The sequence below is a fragment of the Aethina tumida genome, chromosome 5 (assembly GCF_024364675.1).
Source record: "Aethina tumida isolate Nest 87 chromosome 5, icAetTumi1.1, whole genome shotgun sequence".
Classification (NCBI taxonomy): Eukaryota; Metazoa; Arthropoda; class Insecta; order Coleoptera; family Nitidulidae; genus Aethina; species Aethina tumida.
This window is the reverse complement of record NC_065439.1, coordinates 3891152-3908707: the sequence shown is the minus strand read 5'-3', so window position 1 is coordinate 3908707 and position 17556 is coordinate 3891152. Positions and strand designations below refer to the sequence as shown.

Genomic DNA, 17556 nt, shown 5'->3' with positions numbered 1-17556 from the left:
ATTTTTAACAACAGTTGCAAAAATGGTGAATGCGAACCAAAAAACTTGATTAAAATATTCAAATGAATTAGGATAATATATTTGAAAACATAAAATTAATTACCTTTTAGATGTAGTTGTAATCATACAATTTGTTTGCGCATTCACGAAGTTTAAACATTTATTAAACATGAAAAACATGTTTTTTATGGTATTTTAATGGTTACTTTACTGATTAATTAAAAAAAATTAAATAGTTCCTGTTAAAAATGGATCTAACAGTGAATAAAATAAATTACTTTTAATATAATCAACTAATTCTTAGAATTTGTTTAATAATAATTAATTATTGGATTTGTGGCGCATTCGCCATTTTTAACAACAGTTGCAAAAATGGTGAATGCGAACCAAAAAACTTGATTAAAATATTCAAATGAATTAGGATAATATATTTGAAAACATAAAATTAATTACCTTTTAGATGTAGTTGTAATCATACAATTTGTTTGCGCATTCACGATGTTTAAACATTTATTAAACATGAAAAACACGTTTTTTATGGTATTTTAAAGATTATTTTACTGACTAATTAAAAAAATTAAATAGTTCCTGTAAAAAATGAATCTAACAGTGGATAAAATAAAATACTTTTAAAATAATCAACTAATTCTTAGAATTTGTTTAATAATAATTAATTATTGGATTTGTGGCGCATTCGCCATTTTTAACAACAGTTGCAAAAATGGTGAATGCGAACCAAAAAACTTGATTAAAATATTCAAATGAATTAGGATAATATATTTGAAAACATAAAATTAATTACCTTTTAGATGTAGTTGTAATCATACAATTTGTTTGCGCATTCACGAAGTTTAAACATTTATTAAACATGAAAAACATGTTTTTTATGGTATTTTAATGGTTACTTTACTGATTAATTAAAAAAAATTAAATAGTTCCTGTAAAAAATGAATCTAACAGTGGATAAAATAAAATACTTTTAAAATAATCAACTAATTCTTAGAATTTGTTTAATAATAATTAATTATTGGATTTGTGGCGCATTCGCCATTTTTAACAACAGTTGCAAAAATGGTGAATGCGAACCAAAAAACTTGATTAAAATATTCAAATGAATTAGGATAATATATTTGAAAACATAAAATTAATTACCTTTTAGATGTAGTTGTAATCATACAATTTGTTTGCGCATTCACGAAGTTTAAACATTTATTAAACATGAAAAACATGTTTTTTATGGTATTTTAATGGTTACTTTACTGATTAATTAAAAAAAATTAAATAGTTCCTGTAAAAAATGAATCTAACAGTGGATAAAATAAAATACTTTTAAAATAATCAACTAATTCTTAGAATTTGTTTAATAATAATTAATTATTGGATTTGTGGCGCATTCGCCATTTTTAACAACAGTTGCAAAAATGGTGAATGCGAACCAAAAAACTTGATTAAAATATTCAAATGAATTAGGATAATATATTTGAAAACATAAAATTAATTACCTTTTAGATGTAGTTGTAATCATACAATTTGTTTGCGCATTCACGATGTTTAAACATTTATTAAACATGAAAAACATGTTTTTTATGGTATTTTAAAGGTTACTTTACTGATTAATTAAAAAAATTAAATAGTTCCTGTAAAAAATGAATCTAACAGTGGATAGAATAAAATACTTTTAATATAATCAATTTATTCTTAGAATTTGTTTAATAGTAATTAATTATGTATTGATTGATTAGTTACGCACGTATTTTTATTATAAACAACAAAGGCTATAAAAGATAGAATGAGTTGAATAATGACAACGCCTCCTTGAATCTGAGGGAAGCTTCCCCCATTGTGCTCTAAGATAATCACAATTCAAGACCGACTATAATTTTAAGCAAGAGCCAACGTTACAAAATGCAAAGGGTCCGTAACGATCTATCTCGTCTATCTCTTTTAACTGCCTATGCAATTGTGAACATTGCCCATATTTCAAATTACGTGTCCCTCTCACCTACGGAAAAGTTTAAAACTAATCTGCATAACTAGACCCTGCCGTTGTTTCACCCCTCCTAACAATCTGTTAATGAGAATGAGAGAGAGAGAACCAACCAAATAGTCAAGTTTATCAGCAAAATAAACTTAAGAAACTCTTTAGTTTTGGTCTTTAAACAATCGATTTCAGTGTTGTATCTTAAGTAGAGCCCAAACCTAAACACTCTCAACATAATTATGTCTTGAAATGAAATAAATCCTTTATCAATTTGAAGCTAATCAAGCCACATAACGAAGGAAGGCGTAATTTCCGTCCAAGGCCTCGGCCAACGTAATAAATCCCGATTGACAGACTCGTCCCTCGGCCATCCCTCCAGACCGCCGACATTATCTCGATCCGGCACTGTTCAATATGATAATGCATCCTTAGTCCTGCTAATATGTATTTATGATGTTATCTTGATCAACCCCCCCGGTGTCTGCGTCTCTGATGCGAAGAGGCGGCCGCCCTCGCACACCAATCAGGATTATTACTGCTAATATGTAGATTACGGCGGGAATTTACATTTCCTTTGTTGCGCTGCAGATGCTTCCGCTGGAAATTCGGTGCGGCGCCGTCCGTTATCGTTTGTGCACGTGTCAATTTTTGGGAGGACGCGGACGACTAAATTTTAATTAAACGGTTATGGGATACGGTCCCTGCAATTGTTTATGGTGATTGTTCCTGCTGCAGCTTGCATAAATTATGAGGGGTGAACTGACAATAAAAAAGTATTGTTATTGTGTAATTTATTATCTAACATCTTCTAAATAAAATGTTTAAAAGTTTAGAAATTTAAGAGTTTAATAGTTTACAAGTTTAATGGTTGAAAGTTTAAGAGTTAAAATAGTTTAGCAATTTAAGATTTAATGTAAAAATTTAAATGTTTTATACTTTAAAAGTTTAAGAGTTTAATGGTCAGATTAGGTTAAGTTACATTGGATTAAATTTAATAGTTTAAAGCTATAAGATTTTAAAAATTTAAGAGTTTAAATATTTAATAATTTAACAGTTTAATACTTTAAAAGATTTTGGATTTAATGAGTTTAATAGATTAACTGTTTAATAGTTTAAAAATATAAGGGTTTAATGGATTAACAGTTTAAAAGTTTAAAAATTTAAAAATTTAATGTTTAAAATGTTTAATATTTTAAAGATGTAAAAATTAGATTAAGTTTAACAGTGTAATAGTTTAAAAGTGTAAGAATTTAAAAATTTAAGAGTTTAAATCTTTAATATTTTAAAAGTTTAATAAATTAAAAGATTAAGGATTTAATGGTTCAACATTTTATAAGTTTAAGAGCTTAATAATTTAGTTTAATAGTTTAGAAGTATAAGAGTTTAATAGATTAATAGTTTAAAAGTTTAAGAGTTTAAAAATTGAAGAGTTTAAATGCTTAATAATTTAAAAGTTTAATAAATTAAAAGATTAAGGATTTAATGGTTTAACATTTTACAAATTTAAGAGCTTAATAAATTGTTTAAGAGGTTAAAAGTATAAAAGTTTATAGTTTAAAAAGTTTAATAGTTTAAAAGCATAAGAGTTTAATGGATTAACAGTTTAAAAGTTTAAGAATTTAAAAGTTATCATTAATTTTACCCTTATTATATTCATATATACAAGAGAATTATTAATAATATGTGATTTACTTTATAATTTTAGATTTTAAGATAAAAAAAGGTTTTTGCATGAAAGTCATCGTTAGTTTTTCTTGAGCAGCCGAAAGGGAATTAAAATCGGGCTCCGACACGCCACTCAAACGGACCATTTCGACCAATTTGACGGGGTGACATTTCCAATTTAAATAATTTTTAATATTATTAAAGTGCGTGACTGGCACTTGTCATGTTTGTCGAGCCCTCAAAACGGAACGTCCCCCTTACACCATATCAGCATTTAGTCCACCCCACTTGGGGGAGTCGCACAATCAAATATCCTTAAATCTACTTGTTACGCGCCACTCGAAAATATGCAAATGTGCCCGTTTATACGGTCAGAGGAGGATTTCGGTTATTAGATGCTGGATGGAACGGGTTCTGCCCTAATTTGCAAGAGAAGTGACTCTTCAAATGTACTTGGTGTGTCCACAAAATTGCTTCCAACCTATTTTTACTTCAAAATCTAATTTTAACCTGAAGAGTTTACATTACGTCGACTTATTAATTACAATATACAAATATCGTCAAAAAAAGTTCATCCTAAATCCTTATTAATTAAAGCTCCCTTCTAATTTTTATCTAAACAGTCCTATGGATTTGGAATTCGCCCAAGTTTTGATAAGCTGTTTAAACAAGCTTAATTGACATAATTAAGATTCCTCCAATTACATCAGTACTAATTTGGCAATAACAACAGATTCGTCAAGGAGGAGCTGTAGTTCGCATTCAAATGATGCCCGGTGTTGTCTCTATTAATATTATCTTTGCTCTATCGGAGAGTTTCGAGTGTTTTGTTCTTTAATTGAGTTCCCATTGCAATTGCTCTCTGTTAGTGTAATTTGGGTAATTATGTTTTAAACTATGCTTTACAACCATTACTGTTAATTAAAGTTTCATGGCTGTATATTTTTATTATTTTGACCCACTCGCATTATAATTACTGGTTAATTATAGTTCGTGAGCTTCAATTTCAAATTTTTAACACAATTTAACTCAAATGCAAAATAATTTATTTACAACCTAACCACTATAATATAATAAACAATTAAAAAATATATATAAAGAGTTGTAAAAGCTCAAAAGTTATATGGAATTACTTAACTATAGTACATTCACACAAGGTGCGGAGTGAAGAGCATATATGTATAGTGTATTCACACAAGATGCAAAGTGAAGTAATAAACAGTTTGAATGGAGTATAGAGACTTTCTTTGTTGATGAAATACGTGCATTTACTTTCCAGAAGTTTTGAGCAGCAGTGAATTATATTAGAAACATGGTCCCCAAAACCACAAAATATTTGCACAGCCCCATAGTTATCTTGTAGTTGACAAATAGGCCTAATATGCAAAACACATCGCGCCAACCAGAATTCCAATGATAGACAGTAAATTAAAGCCGTCCCGGCCCTCCGCCGTTTAGTATAATTTCGTTGCGGCGACCGGAGCGGGTCCGCAGCACAGTCGTGCAGTCTTTATTTAATTAATTTATTGGGCGAGGAACGAATGTTCCGGGACGACTCGGCCAAAACTTTTAGGAACCGAAACGCTTTAAGCAAATGTTGGAACGTGAACACCGAATCCCTGATACTAAAGCGCCCTTGTTAATTGGATTTGGGACACGTATGCATGTAACTGTTGTCCGTCCGCGCTCCGCGAAATTTTAACCGGACACGATTAAATTGCTTTAGTTTATTTCGAACCGGATTGATTGTTTACTTGCGCATATTTACACGATCAAGGACGTGGAACGAAATTAATCGGGCCGTAGTTGCCTATCGCAAATCCTTCATGGCGCACAATTAATCTCGATATAATTATCATAATAATTCGATAAAGCACCGTTTAATTGTTACATATATGCCGTCATAACTCAAAACGAATTACCCCCGGGGCTCTGGCCGTTCGTAATCTCGTTAACAAAATCGACTGATCGCGAATTCCGGCATTGCAATGTGTTTTATGTTACGGTAACACGTATTTAATGGAAACGACCTTGTACAGTCCAACAAAACTATTTGTTAGAAAATTTACTCGACCTACTTTATTGTAGGTTACAATAATTTTATAACTTTAATATTGCCCTTGGATTTTTTTCTCTAGCACTCAAAACGGCTTCACAATTAATTTTTAAAGTTGGACAACAATGACGTCATCGGTGCCCATGTACTTATACAGGTAGCGATCAAAATTGATTGTCTGTGTCTAACTTCACATGAGTTGTTACCGTTACCATAGAAACTCAAAGGGGTGCCAACCCAATGTTATAAAAGAAAAACATTACCAACATTACGTTGCCATTACTGATACCTTTTTTATCTATCATTTCAAAGGGCGGGCAATCTTATAATTTTTAAATTTGTTTACATATGTTGATGTAAATATGTAAATTTATCTAAATTTAATTAATTCAATCATATGTTTGGTTTAACAGATATTTACTTCAGTACATCAACATTCTGAAAACAATTATTTTGTGTGTATTTTATTAACTGTAATATTGAATACTGATTTTAACAAATATTAAATACTGAAATTAATAATAAAACAATTATTTTCGTTTTGTGTACTCAAACATGCAGATATATTAAAATTGATGAATTGTCAATAAATGTTGGTTTAGAACTAAAAATTAAAAATAAACCTCAGCAACATTTAATAGATAACAATTAAATAATTAATAAATATAAATGTTTGTTTGCTCCACACTGTAAACCTCACAGCACAAAGTCCTTTTTTATATATTTTCGTTTAGTTGTACGTGTCATCATTAAGCAAACCATATTTTAGCTATTTTATGATATGATTAAAGATTCATAGAAATCCATCCAAAATACCTGGATATAAACTTTAATCCCTCAACCTAATTAACCACCACCTGTATTTTATATAAAAACGTCTTTTAAAACATCATTTTTAGTGTGCAACGTCCAACGACAACATCAACAAATAATAGTTATTGAACAAAAATGCCCGTACCAGTTGTGAATTCAACACTGCAATTGAGAAAATTAAATTTAAGGCTCCAAAGACAATTGGAGACAATACTCGATAGTGACGACTTGTGGAAACAATTAATGTGTGCAATACCAAAAAGTTTAGACGTTGATCCCTCGATGTCCAAGATATCAGAGAAGAATCCTCCCAAATACAATACGGAGCACTTCAAAATCATTGAGAGTGTATCAGTGAAAGACCACCGTTCATGCACCAACATACTTTTGGATGAATGGGGCACCTCAGGCAAAGTGCTTCCAACACTAGGTCATCTGTTTTACTTGTTGAAGGAAGCAGGTATTTATAGAGCTGGGGACCTGGTTGCTGATTTAATGGGTGTGCCGAGACCTGAAAGGCCTCAATTAGGTCCGGATGCTGCCGTCAAAATTGAAGATGTAAATCCTACTGACCTACCGGTAGTCGGTCACCTTCAAAGACTGCACTTTGGAAATGAAGATCCTAGCCTGGACTCGCTTCTAAGTGACGGTACGGATGTGTCCAAATCCATTCCTATAAAAAATCTTCCCAATTTGCCCATATTTCAACTAACAACAGAAGCCAGTGCCCAATATTTGCCTCAGTTGCCCGAAGTTGACATCAAATATACTTCAAATGCACCAATAACACCACTACTAGAAGCGTCTGTGCCTAATTTGCAAATTTTTCAACTTCCCAGTTGAAGTGCCCAAGCCCTCTACCTAGTCTATCCCTCAACACCTCTTTACCCCACATCTCATACGTAAATCTGGCAAGATGCACAAATAATTTCAACACTCACCCCTTCACAAGCAAAGAAAACTCTGGACGTTATTTGGGACATGGAACTTTCGGGCAAGTCTTCGTGGCCTTCGACTTGATGAAACAACCTGTGGCAATAAAAAAATTAAACTTGGATATAGTGAACATGAACAAAATGGAAGAGGTTACAAAGCAATTCTGCAACGAAGTCGAAACGCTAAGCAAATTTAAACATGACCATTTGTTGGAACTCCTCGGGTATTCACATGACGGATCCACCTATTGCCTTGCTTATGAGTACATGTCCGGAGGCACTTTACACGACAAACTTAAAGCACAAAAGGGTAGATTGCACTGGAAGGAAAGATTGGATATATCGTTGGGTTTGTCCCAAGCCATTACTTACTTGCACACTCAATTTAAAGATCCTGTGGTGCACAGGGACATAAAGAGTCCTAATATACTGCTTGATGGAAGCAACAAGGCGAAGTTGGGGACTGGTTAGGAATTTATATAATCGTACAAGCACTTTCACCAGTGCCATAGGAACGTCTGCTTACATGTCAGACGAGGCCTTAAGAGGGGAAATTTCTTACAAAATGGACACGTACAGTTTTGGCATTGTCTTACTTGAATTACTGACCTCTTTACCAGTCACAGACGAGAACAGACAAGAAGTTTGTTTAAATGAGCATGCAGAATATCAGTACAGTATTGATGGAAATGGCTGTAATTTATTGGATAGGAATGAAGAAGTTGGTGATTGGTTAACTAAGGAAGTGGATATTGGAGAAAAGTTAATCGAGATAGCTCTGAAATGTTTGAAGAAAAAGAAAATACGGCCTCATCAGAAGGAAGTCACCGAAAACCTTTTAGATTTAGCAAAATACATGTAGCAAATTAGGGATGTAATTGGCAAATAAAAGTTTTTAGTGATCCAAGTGTATTATTTGATAATAATATCTTCAATTCACACACATTCATAAAACTCATTTTGCCTCCACCATAAGGAATAAAACATACACCACATTAAAAATTTTATTTAATCTAAACAAATACATTCCAACAGGTCGTCTGTCGCTTTATTTTTATGCATACATAATCGATTGCAAGTACCAAAATAGGATGCGGAAATAAATTAATGAAAATACAATTTCCAATACATAAAACGTATAATTAATTGTCTCCCGACTGATTAAGGTATAAAGGAATTTTTTTAAAAAGGAATAAATGATATAAAAATATAGAATCATTTACGCAACCGGTGTCCGCACTAATAGCGACCGCTCCTCCCGGAACGATGGGCCGGAGACCGGGACCTGCCGCGTCTGTCCCTCGATCGGGACCTCCTCCTCGGCGACCACGAGCGAGAACGTCGTCGGCCGCCGCCTCCGCCGCCTCCTGCGCCGAACCTCCTCCTCGGATACAAATACCTAAAACGTAATTTCATGGAAATCACTGATAAATATGTTTACAATTAGCACACGCAATCGGAACGTCTTGTTTTGTTTTTAATGTGTAATTATTGATAGTATTAAATAGCAAATCAGTACACAATTTAATCTCGACCAAGATGTTTCCACGAACGATTGCTTTGTTGTTAATTTTAGCTGTTGTAACGGCCAAGGTATAACTTCTTGCTTTATATTAACTTCAATTGATTAATTAATAAATTTTAGGACCTCCCAGAATCAGCTAAAAGGGCATTTCTTAAGGCTGCCAAAGGTTGTACCCCAGACAACGTTCTTGAAGCCCTAAACAAAGACCAATACATTCCAATAGAGCAACTGCAAAACGCCTACATATGTGTGTTGAAAAAAATCAACTTTATCGACGACAGTGGAAATATTAAAGAAAATGTGATCAAAAAACATTGGAGTAAAATCTACGGCGAATCAGAATGGCCAAAATTGAAGAAATGTTTGGTGAAACAGGAGACAGCTGGCCAAACTTGTCTAGGACTTCTTAATTGTCAATTCACAACCAGTGGAATCCCAGAAAACGCTTTTATGGTGGAGTAAAAATCAGACAATTTGTAATTAATGAACATTGTAGTTGTTTATGATTAAAATTAATATGTAATTAATAATATTACAGTAATAGTAAAATAATTAATAAAATTTATTGGTCATGTCTTTTATTTTCAAGAGATATTGAAGAAATTTGATATAAAATTATATTATATTTTATATTATGATTTGAAAAATATACTAGTATCAAGAATCTCACCTGTGTAATTCTCTTGAAATGGGCTTTAAATGCAAGAAGTTACAGAAGCCTGACCTCGTACATTCCCCCATTTCATACTGGCGACAACAAGCCTCCCTAAAATCAGTCACCGGACTTAGTTCAGCATAAACTGGCCTCCCACCGAACCAACGATTGTTGATATCGTTCACAGCCCTTTCTGCATCTTCCTCACGTCGAAACTACCACCAAAACAGAATATTACATAAAACCTTTTGAAATTGATACTTTATATCACCTTAATGTACACATTGCCGACAATGTGGTCGCCCAAATTATCACACACATTCATCTCCTCAATTTCCCCATATTTGTCCTCACATTCAACGAAAATGTCCTCGAAGAAGTTGTCATAGTGCTTTTGCATTTCTTCATCCGAAACGTTGGACACCACTAAAAACCCAAGTGTTATTGGTTAATTGATCAATGCAGTGAACGGTTGTTAACTTACAGTGGCTTCCATCGGCCGATTTGGCCGAGTTCTGCGGGTTGATGTAGAGGTTCTGTAGCAGGCATGTTTGTGAGAATGTCGGTTTGTTATGGATCCTGGAGCAACGATCGCCGTGTCTGCACGCCCCGATTTTATAGTAAAAGGAACAGTTCACCCTAAAAACAGCATAATCAGCCGGCAACCCTTTAAATACACCCGAACGCTTACTTGTCCTTTTCGGTACCGAAAATCGAGGCCAAATACTCTGCCATTCCGACGTCGTTTTATTGTCGACGGCCCAAACCTGAATTATACGAGTGCGGCACCGGAATTTTGGATTGTTTAGTCCCCTCTTGATTAACCGTTTTACAATTGCGTGTGTTTACAATGGACACCCGAATTAATTTTGTTGGGGGGACACACGACGGGGTTATAGAAAACTGTGTACCGACAAAATGGCAGGACGTATAATTTAATTTTCATTTCGTCTTTAATTTGTCTTCGCTGCTTCATTTGGAACAATAATTAATTACTTTAGTTACTTAGTGTGTAGTATTGTGTTTAGAAAACACAATTTTTCCGTTTATTGCATTGATTCAATTTTAATTTTGTAGCGACATCTGTCCAAGTTTGACCCAACCTCGATAATTTCTGTGCGAATTTAACTTTGTGGCGACATCTGTCCATTAATGAATCAATTTTGCAGATTTCTGTAAGAAATACTTATAAATATTATAGAACATTAGCAGTGTCGTAGATACTGTTTGGGTAAATACCGTAAAAACGATAAAATAAAAAATTACCTTTTTTTAAATCCATCTCAATTATTTGTATACTTAACCAATCTAATAGCTTAAACTACCACAACGGTTAAATCATTTTCATTTTTATACAATCATCCAGAAGCTCTCGGCTGTTTCCATTTTATGGGAATCCCTTAAAATGTCACACGTGACCTCATACTCTCGACCGAATATCGTTGGTACACTCGACCGCGACACCATCAAATTTTTGCCAGTCAAGATATGTTTAATGAGTACTCTAGTGTTCAACTCGATAGTCCGAAATTTTGCGTATCTAGTCTTGGGTTCCCAAAAAACTAATTTAAACATGCAATGCTCGTCACGCGTGGCGCTTAGTCTTACGGGATTGAACTGGCCGAGCGTCAGAAAAGTGGTGTAGAACGATAAATACAAAGGTTCAGCGGAATCGAGCATTTTGATGTAGATGCACTCTTCGTAAACCGCATTTCCCTTGTACGGCCAACACTTGTTGGCACTTTCCAAGACGAAAGTGTTGCGCATTACCGGAGTGATTGTGGGAGTCGCCAAGATTTGACTGTCGTGAGAAAGCGTGGTACTGTGTCTCACTTCGTTCTCGTTCAACGTTCCAGCCAAACTTAAATGGAATTGATCACTTTTACCCAAACTAGACTTCCCAAAATCCACATTAACAAATTGGTACGGGTCACCATACACCACGTAGCCTTTTCCGTGAATTTTCGAGGCGGGTGTGTATAATTTCTTCCTGATTAAATCCAAACTCTGACTACTCAATAATCTCAATTTCTTCTCTATTATTGTTTTTTTCTTGTTAAAATCGTTAGTAGACATTTGTTCCCACCAATCGCCCATATGAGTGGGTAAACTATACATTTTTGAAAGATAAAAAATGTAACACAAAGAACCGTATTAAAATAAAAAAACAACTAAAAGGACTGTGCCGCAGCAATTAAAAATAAATGTCTGTTTTGACATGCACAAGTCTCTATAGTAACAGTTTTGACGGATATGTTGGACATTTCTTGAGCACTACAATAGTAAAATGACATTTTTAAAGAAGTAAATAAAAAACAGTTGTCTACCATCATATATAAATATTATAGTACAAATTACAAAACAATTATTGTATGCTGCACCGACTATTATGGTTAATTTGTTGTACAGCTTCGAAAATTGAAACACACAACATCAAATATATCGTATACCCTTCGACTACACTATAACCCAACCTTTTTCCAACGTCAGCACGCCATCTATGGGTAGATATTAAGGAACATGGTACTATTATCATTGGCGGCATATTTAAATGTCACTCTTGTACTTATTTCTTTTGACGTAAATCCTTTTTAATTTTTTTATGTAATCATCCAGAAGCTCTCAGCCGTTTCCATCCTATGTGAATCCCTCAAAATGTCACACGTCACCTCATACTCCCTCCCGAATATTGTGGGCACATTAGAACGTGTCACAACCAAATTTTTCCCAGTTATGACATGTTTGATGATAACTCTAGTGTTCAACTCGATGGTCCGGAATCTTGCGTACCTGGTGCTGGGCTCCCAGAACACCAGTTTGAACAAGCAATACTCGTCGCGTGTCGTGCTCAACCTCACCGGATTGAACTCGCCGAGAGTTAGAAACGAAGTCAAGAAGGATAGATACAAAGGTTCCGCTGAGTCAAGTATTTTTATGTATACCTCCTCCTCGTAGACGGCGTTACCCTTGTACGACATACATTTGTGGGCACTTTCCAGCACGAAGGTGTTGCGCATTGCCGGTGTTACTGAGGGGGACGCCATCACTTGGCAATTGTGAAACAGGGTGGTACTTTCTTTTACTTCGTTCTCGTTCAACGTTCCGGCCAAACTTAAGCGGCTGTAATTGCTTTTAGCCAAGCACACCTTCTCAAAATCAATGTTAACTAGTTGGTAAGGTTCACCATAGGCAACGTTGGTTCTTGCACGTACTTTAGTTGGGGGTGTGTACAATTTCTTCTTGATTACGTCCAATCTTTGAGCAGCCAATAATCCCAGTTTCTTCTCTATTACTGTTTTCTTCAGGTTACACTCATCGATAGACATTTGCTCCCACCAATCGTCCATGTGAGTTGGTAAACTATACATTTTTAAGGAACACAAAATGTAACACAAAGGAACGTACTGACAAAAAACAAAAAAGACTGTGCCGCAACAATTTAAAATGAAATATGTACTTTGACATGTGGAAATTTCTATAGTAACTGTTTTGGCGGTTAATTATTGTCAATATTTTATAAATACTAAGAATAATAAGGTCAAAATATCAATTGTATTCATTATTATGCTGATTCACAATACTGAGCCAAAGCACAACGAAGATGGGTACCACTTCAAACCAGTGATTAACTTTAATAAAATAAAAATCATCTGTATAGTATTGTATATTAATAATATAGTATAAATTACAGAATAATTACATATTGTATACTGTATATAGATATTACACATAGCTGCCTATCATATTACTAATGGTTTAATTTGAATTAATGTGACACAAACCGACAAGTACCTTTCAACTAGACTATTTCCCAAAAGTTCTCCGATGTCTCCATTTTGTGGGAATCCCTGAGGGTGGCACACGTGACCTCGTACTCATTTCCAAACACTGTGGGTATAGGAGAACGTGTCACCACCAGATTCCTACCAGTGGCCGAATGTTTAAATATAATTCTCGAATTCATTTCAATCGTCCTGAACCGTGTATACCTTATATCAGGCTTCCAAAAGGATATTTTAAATTTGCTGTACGAGTTTCTGGTCGCAGTCAAAGTAATCGGCGGGTGTCTTTCGAAAGTTTCCAAGTTTCTCATGAACGTCAAGTAGAGTGGCACTCTGGTCGCCACCGTTTTTATATAAACAGATTCATCATAAATGACGTTACCCTTGATAGAGAAGCAAGGGTGAGCACTTTCTAAACAAAAGGTGTTCCTCAAAATTGACTCCAGCGTGTAGATAGCCGTTAACTTACAACCTGCCTCGAGGGTGTGGTACTTGTCCACCTCAACATCGTCCATCGTACCAGCAAGGCACAAGTCACGGGGGTCCTTCTTGCGCAGGGTGTCTTTTTCGAAGTCGCGGTTGATGAACTGGTAAGGTGTGCCGTAAACCACGTTCTCCTTTTCGTCGAACTTCGCCACGGGTTTGTATAAATTCTTCCAAGTCTCCTCCAGCCTTTGGCTGGTCAACAGGCCCAAGGACCTCTCGTACATCAGTTTGTTGATGTGATAGTTGCGGTCTACTGTGGTCTCATACCATTCACCCAAGCGGACAGGTAAACTGTACATTGCAAAGAATGCTGGAGATGGAATGACATAAATATGACAACAATAAAGGGTCAGCAATCAAAACGTTCAGATACTTGACAACTCTTGATTATTAACACTAATAAAAACCTTATATATAGTAATAGTTATTCTTTGAATAAGAATTCAACAGGAGGAACCATAGTTCAACCAAGTTTGAGGCTGGAGATGAATTTCTAAAATATAATAACTAAACACACAGTTAATATAATATTGTATATTAAGATTACTGTACTAAAAATAATGTAATGCTAAGATAACATTATTGTATAAGGCTATTCATTTTTAGACAGTTCCTCCATTGCGAGGACTGCAACAATTTTCATAGGATCACCCAAAAATTTTCAGCAGTCTCCATTTTGTGCGTGTCCCTTAGAGTGTCACACGTCACCTCATACTCCGACCCAAACACCGTGGGTATGCGGGAGTGAGTCAACACCAAATTTTTCCCGGTCGCCGAATGTTTGATGATCAGTCTTTGATCCACTTCGATGGTCCTGAATTTGGTGGACCTCGTGTCCGGTTTCCAGAAGGATATCTTGAATTTTGAGTAGACGGTCGGTTTCAACGTTAAGGTGACCGGTGACATGTGACCGAGGGTGAGGAAGCTTTCCATGAATGTCACGTAGAGCGGCACCTCAGTGCCCACCGTTTTGATGTAGACACTTTCTTCGTAAATGATGTTGCCTGTGAATTTGTAACATGGATGGGAGCTCTCTAAGGAGAAGGTGTTTCTCATGATGGTGGACGTGGTGTTGATGGCCATCACTTGACAGCCCTCCGAAAGGGTGCCGTATTTCTCCACTTCCAAATCGTTCATTGTTCCTGCCAGACACAGATGTTGGTAGTTCTTTTTGTGCAAACAATCCTTTTCGAAATCCCGATTGATGATTTGGTATGGATTGCCATACATAACTGTTCTTGCTCCTCCCAATTTAGGCACTGGTGTGTACAATTTCTTCTTGGCAGCCGCCAATTTTTGACTACACAACATACCTCTAGACTTTTCATACTTTAACTTCTCCTCGAAGAAGTTGCAGTTTGTTGTAGAATCAAACCATCCAACCATGCGGGTGGGTAAACTGTACATCATTAAAAATTATTTAAAATTGTATATGTACATGCAGCATATAAGACGTTTGTCACACTTCATTTGATAATCAATATTGACATATAATCCAGAATTTTAATATCCATATTGTAAAAATTCAAGTCTTCTTTGCCTTTGGCCTCACAAAGAGCTCTATTATTTACCTTAAAATGTAAATCCCTTAAATACATATCTAGCAAGAGAAATTTAAAAAGAAATCAACAACATCAAAGACCTTTTATCTGATCAACCAGTAACTATCAGCAGTCTCCATTTTGTGGCAATTCCTCATGAGGTTGCACGTGACCTCATACTCAAGACCAAATATTGTGGGCACAAGAGACTTGGCCACCACCAAATTCTTTCCAGTCGCCATATGTTGTATGATGATTCTGGTGTTCAGCTCAATGGTTCGAAATTTTGCATACCTAGTCTTTGGATCCCAGAAGATCAATTTAAACGTACAATATTCGTCCCTCTTCGAGGTCAATTTAACCGGATTGAACTCCCCCAGTGTGAGCAAGGTGCTACTGAACGACAAGTAAAGCGGCTCCTCAGAATCTTTTATTTTTATATAGACACCCTCTTCATAAACGGCGTTCCCTTTATACTCCGGACACTGATGGGCACTTTCCAAAACGAACGTGTTCCTCATGATGGGGGTAACAACCGGGGCAGCCATAATTTGGCAATCGTCGAACAGTGTGTCACGTTTCCTCACCTCAAACTCGTTCATGGTGCCCGCCAAACTCAGCGACGAATAATTGGGCTTCCCCAAGCAGATTTGTTCGAAGTCACAGTTGATGATTTGGTAAGGATGACCGAACACAACGCAGTTCTTGCCTTCAAATTTGGTTATGGGCGTGTACAACTTATTTTTTATGTCCTCCATCCTTTGCGAAATTAACAGACCTAAATTTTTTTCATTGGTTAATTTATTTATGTAATAGTTATTGTTCTCGGTCGTCTCGAACCAGAAACCCATTCGGGTAGGTAAACTGTACATTATTGTAATAGAAAAAAAAACTATAAAAAATGTATGTAGAAATCAAAAACAACTCTAAAATGACAATGACAAATGCGCAAATGTCATTTTTACAACTGATTGGAAATTGTACAGATTATTCAACTGAGTAAAGCTAGTTGTTTGAATCAGTTATAGTAAATTTTATTAATAAATTACATATTACAGCCAAAAATACAGAATGCTCCTGCTAAAATTTAGACTATACGCCAAAAACTATGTGCAGTTTCCGCCTTATGTGAATCCTTAATAATGTCGCAGGTGACTTCATATTCGTTTCCAAATAAGGTGGGTATACGGGACTCCTTCAGAATTAGATTTTTGCCAGACGCCATGTGCCTAATTATAACCCGAGAATCAAATTTGACCGTATTAAACCCCGTGTGCCTTCTGCAATGTTCCCAGAAGAAAATTTTGAACTTGCAGTACTCGTTTGGTGTTGAGGTTAGCATAACAGGTGCGGAAGTACCCAACGTCAAGATGTTACTGGTGAATTTCATATACAATGGTACGCCCACCATTTTTATGTACATTTCCTCCTCATAAGTCACGTCCCCCCGAGTGCTGTCGCACACTTGCACAGTTTCAAAACAAAAAGTGTTCCTCATAATGGGATCAATCGTGGGGGTGGCCACAATTTGACAGCCATCCACCAGGGTGTCGTATTTTTGCACCCCTACTTCATCTATTGTGCCCGCCAGACTTAAGCTGATGTATTTGTTGGGGCCAGTAGGAGCTTTTATTAAGTCACTGTTGATCAACTGGTAAGGGCTACCGTAAAAGGCCGGTCCTTTAGCTGTCATTTTTTTCGTGGGCGAGTACAAGTTCTCCCTAATTTTGTTCAGCTTTTGCGAGTCCATCAGCCCCATCGATTTTTCGTACTTTAGCCGTTCCATTAGGTCGTTTAGATCTGCCGTCAAAGTATACCATTCGCCCATACGTACCGGTAAGCTATACATTATAACAAAAAGAATTTCGGTGCTTCTGACAATGAGTTTTTACGAAAACATTAGTTTACACATGACATTTGGACTGAAACAGAAGAATTTTTTTCAAGCAGTGTATATAATGAACCAATTAGTTAATAAATGAATATTTCAATTACCTTTAATCTAAGATAAAAACAATATATTTGAATTTTTCAAAATATGATAATTAGTCGATATACGAAAAACTATTTTTTTAATTTTACCCCTTTTTAAAATGAGTAACCTACGCCACTGGTAA

At 35.3% G+C, this 17556-nt stretch overlaps 10 protein-coding genes across 11 annotated transcripts; 3 read left to right on the top strand and 7 right to left on the bottom strand.

Annotated features, from left to right (window-relative positions):
- The first annotated feature begins 6480 nt into the window (after positions 1-6480).
- On the top strand, positions 6481-7358 carry LOC109604989 (protein Tube). Its single transcript, XM_020021546.2, has one exon. The coding sequence runs from the start codon at positions 6651-6653 to the stop codon at positions 7356-7358; it is 708 nt and encodes a 235-aa protein (XP_019877105.2). The 5' UTR covers positions 6481-6650.
- Positions 7359-7582: 224 nt separating this feature from the next.
- Positions 7583-8312, top strand: LOC126265563 (interleukin-1 receptor-associated kinase 4-like). Its single transcript, XM_049967400.1, has 2 exons — positions 7583-7916; positions 7984-8312. Exons 1-2 carry the CDS (start codon positions 7583-7585, stop codon positions 8310-8312), a joined length of 663 nt encoding a protein of 220 aa, XP_049823357.1.
- Positions 8313-8441: 129 nt separating this feature from the next.
- LOC109604990 (splicing factor U2af 38 kDa subunit) lies at positions 8442-10495 on the bottom strand. Its single transcript, XM_020021547.2, has 5 exons — positions 10322-10495; positions 10115-10269; positions 9902-10056; positions 9646-9845; positions 8442-8849 (listed from the first exon to the last, which is right to left on the bottom strand). The coding sequence occupies exons 1-5, from the start codon at positions 10363-10365 to the stop codon at positions 8690-8692; spliced, it is 714 nt and encodes a 237-aa protein (XP_019877106.1). The 5' UTR covers positions 10366-10495; the 3' UTR covers positions 8442-8689.
- Positions 8895-9540, top strand: LOC109604992 (uncharacterized). Its single transcript, XM_020021548.2, has 2 exons — positions 8895-9043; positions 9096-9540. Exons 1-2 carry the CDS (start codon positions 8990-8992, stop codon positions 9435-9437), a joined length of 396 nt encoding a protein of 131 aa, XP_019877107.1. The 5' UTR covers positions 8895-8989; the 3' UTR covers positions 9438-9540.
- Positions 10496-10678: 183 nt separating the features above from the next.
- On the bottom strand, positions 10679-11871 carry LOC126265557 (cilia- and flagella-associated protein 161-like). 2 transcript variants are annotated; one of them, XM_049967371.1, is made up of 2 exons: positions 10897-11871; positions 10679-10803 (listed from the first exon to the last, which is right to left on the bottom strand). In XM_049967371.1, the coding sequence occupies exon 1, from the start codon at positions 11746-11748 to the stop codon at positions 10981-10983; it is 768 nt and encodes a 255-aa protein (XP_049823328.1). In that variant the 5' UTR covers positions 11749-11871; the 3' UTR covers positions 10679-10803; positions 10897-10980. The 2 variants fall into 2 exon arrangements, with proteins under 2 accessions (XP_049823328.1, XP_049823329.1); XM_049967372.1 differs by having other exon boundaries at positions 10766-10815.
- A 359-nt stretch (positions 11872-12230) lies between these two features.
- LOC109604976 (cilia- and flagella-associated protein 161-like) lies at positions 12231-12998 on the bottom strand. Its single transcript, XM_020021531.1, has one exon. It carries the CDS (start codon positions 12996-12998, stop codon positions 12231-12233), a length of 768 nt encoding a protein of 255 aa, XP_019877090.1.
- Positions 12999-13429: 431 nt separating this feature from the next.
- On the bottom strand, positions 13430-14197 carry LOC109604975 (cilia- and flagella-associated protein 161-like). The gene has a single exon (XM_020021530.2). It carries the CDS (start codon positions 14195-14197, stop codon positions 13430-13432), a length of 768 nt encoding a protein of 255 aa, XP_019877089.1.
- A 219-nt stretch (positions 14198-14416) lies between these two features.
- On the bottom strand, positions 14417-16302 carry LOC109604984 (uncharacterized). Its single transcript, XM_020021542.2, has 2 exons — positions 16280-16302; positions 14417-16217 (listed from the first exon to the last, which is right to left on the bottom strand). Exon 2 carries the CDS (start codon positions 16195-16197, stop codon positions 15544-15546), a length of 654 nt encoding a protein of 217 aa, XP_019877101.2. The 5' UTR covers positions 16198-16217; positions 16280-16302; the 3' UTR covers positions 14417-15543.
- LOC109604974 (cilia- and flagella-associated protein 161-like) lies at positions 14417-17487 on the bottom strand. Its single transcript, XM_049967374.1, has 2 exons — positions 17435-17487; positions 14417-17361 (listed from the first exon to the last, which is right to left on the bottom strand). Exon 2 carries the CDS (start codon positions 17286-17288, stop codon positions 16527-16529), a length of 762 nt encoding a protein of 253 aa, XP_049823331.1. The 5' UTR covers positions 17289-17361; positions 17435-17487; the 3' UTR covers positions 14417-16526.
- On the bottom strand, positions 14538-15305 carry LOC126264129 (cilia- and flagella-associated protein 161-like). The gene has a single exon (XM_049967397.1). It carries the CDS (start codon positions 15303-15305, stop codon positions 14538-14540), a length of 768 nt encoding a protein of 255 aa, XP_049823354.1.
- Positions 17488-17556: the final 69 nt, after the last annotated feature.

What these genes read in the sequence shown, in the direction of transcription:
- LOC109604992 (XM_020021548.2), top strand. Translation starts at nt 8,990, where the DNA reads ATGTTTCCACGAACGATTGCTTTGTTGTTAATTTTAGCTGTTGTAACG. An exon ending in TAGCTGTTGTAACGGCCAAG is followed by an intron (nt 9,044 to 9,095) that starts GTATAACTTCTT and finishes AATAAATTTTAG; the next exon opens with GACCTCCCAGAATCAGCTAA.
- LOC109604974 (XM_049967374.1), bottom strand. Translation starts at nt 17,288, where the DNA reads ATGTATAGCTTACCGGTACGTATGGGCGAATGGTATACTTTGACGGCA.
- LOC109604975 (XM_020021530.2), bottom strand. Translation starts at nt 14,197, where the DNA reads ATGTACAGTTTACCTGTCCGCTTGGGTGAATGGTATGAGACCACAGTA.
- LOC109604990 (XM_020021547.2), bottom strand. Translation starts at nt 10,365, where the DNA reads ATGGCAGAGTATTTGGCCTCGATTTTCGGTACCGAAAAGGACAA. An exon ending in TCGGCAATGTGTACATTAAG is followed by an intron (nt 9,846 to 9,901) that starts GTGATATAAAGT and finishes TTTTGGTGGTAG; the next exon opens with TTTCGACGTGAGGAAGATGC. An exon ending in ATTTCAAGAGAATTACACAG is followed by an intron (nt 8,850 to 9,645) that starts GTGAGATTCTTG and finishes ATTACGTTTTAG; the next exon opens with GTATTTGTATCCGAGGAGGA.
- LOC109604976 (XM_020021531.1), bottom strand. Translation starts at nt 12,998, where the DNA reads ATGTATAGTTTACCAACTCACATGGACGATTGGTGGGAGCAAATGTCT.
- LOC126264129 (XM_049967397.1), bottom strand. Translation starts at nt 15,305, where the DNA reads ATGTACAGTTTACCCACCCGCATGGTTGGATGGTTTGATTCTACAACA.
- LOC109604984 (XM_020021542.2), bottom strand. Translation starts at nt 16,197, where the DNA reads ATGGAGGACATAAAAAATAAGTTGTACACGCCCATAACCAAATTTGAA.
- LOC126265563 (XM_049967400.1), top strand. Translation starts at nt 7,583, where the DNA reads ATGAACAAAATGGAAGAGGTTACAAAGCAATTCTGCAACGAAGTCGAA. An exon ending in CAAGGCGAAGTTGGGGACTG is followed by an intron (nt 7,917 to 7,983) that starts GTTAGGAATTTA and finishes CTTACATGTCAG; the next exon opens with ACGAGGCCTTAAGAGGGGAA.
- LOC126265557 (XM_049967371.1), bottom strand. Translation starts at nt 11,748, where the DNA reads ATGTATAGTTTACCCACTCATATGGGCGATTGGTGGGAACAAATGTCT.
- LOC109604989 (XM_020021546.2), top strand. Translation starts at nt 6,651, where the DNA reads ATGCCCGTACCAGTTGTGAATTCAACACTGCAATTGAGAAAATTAAAT.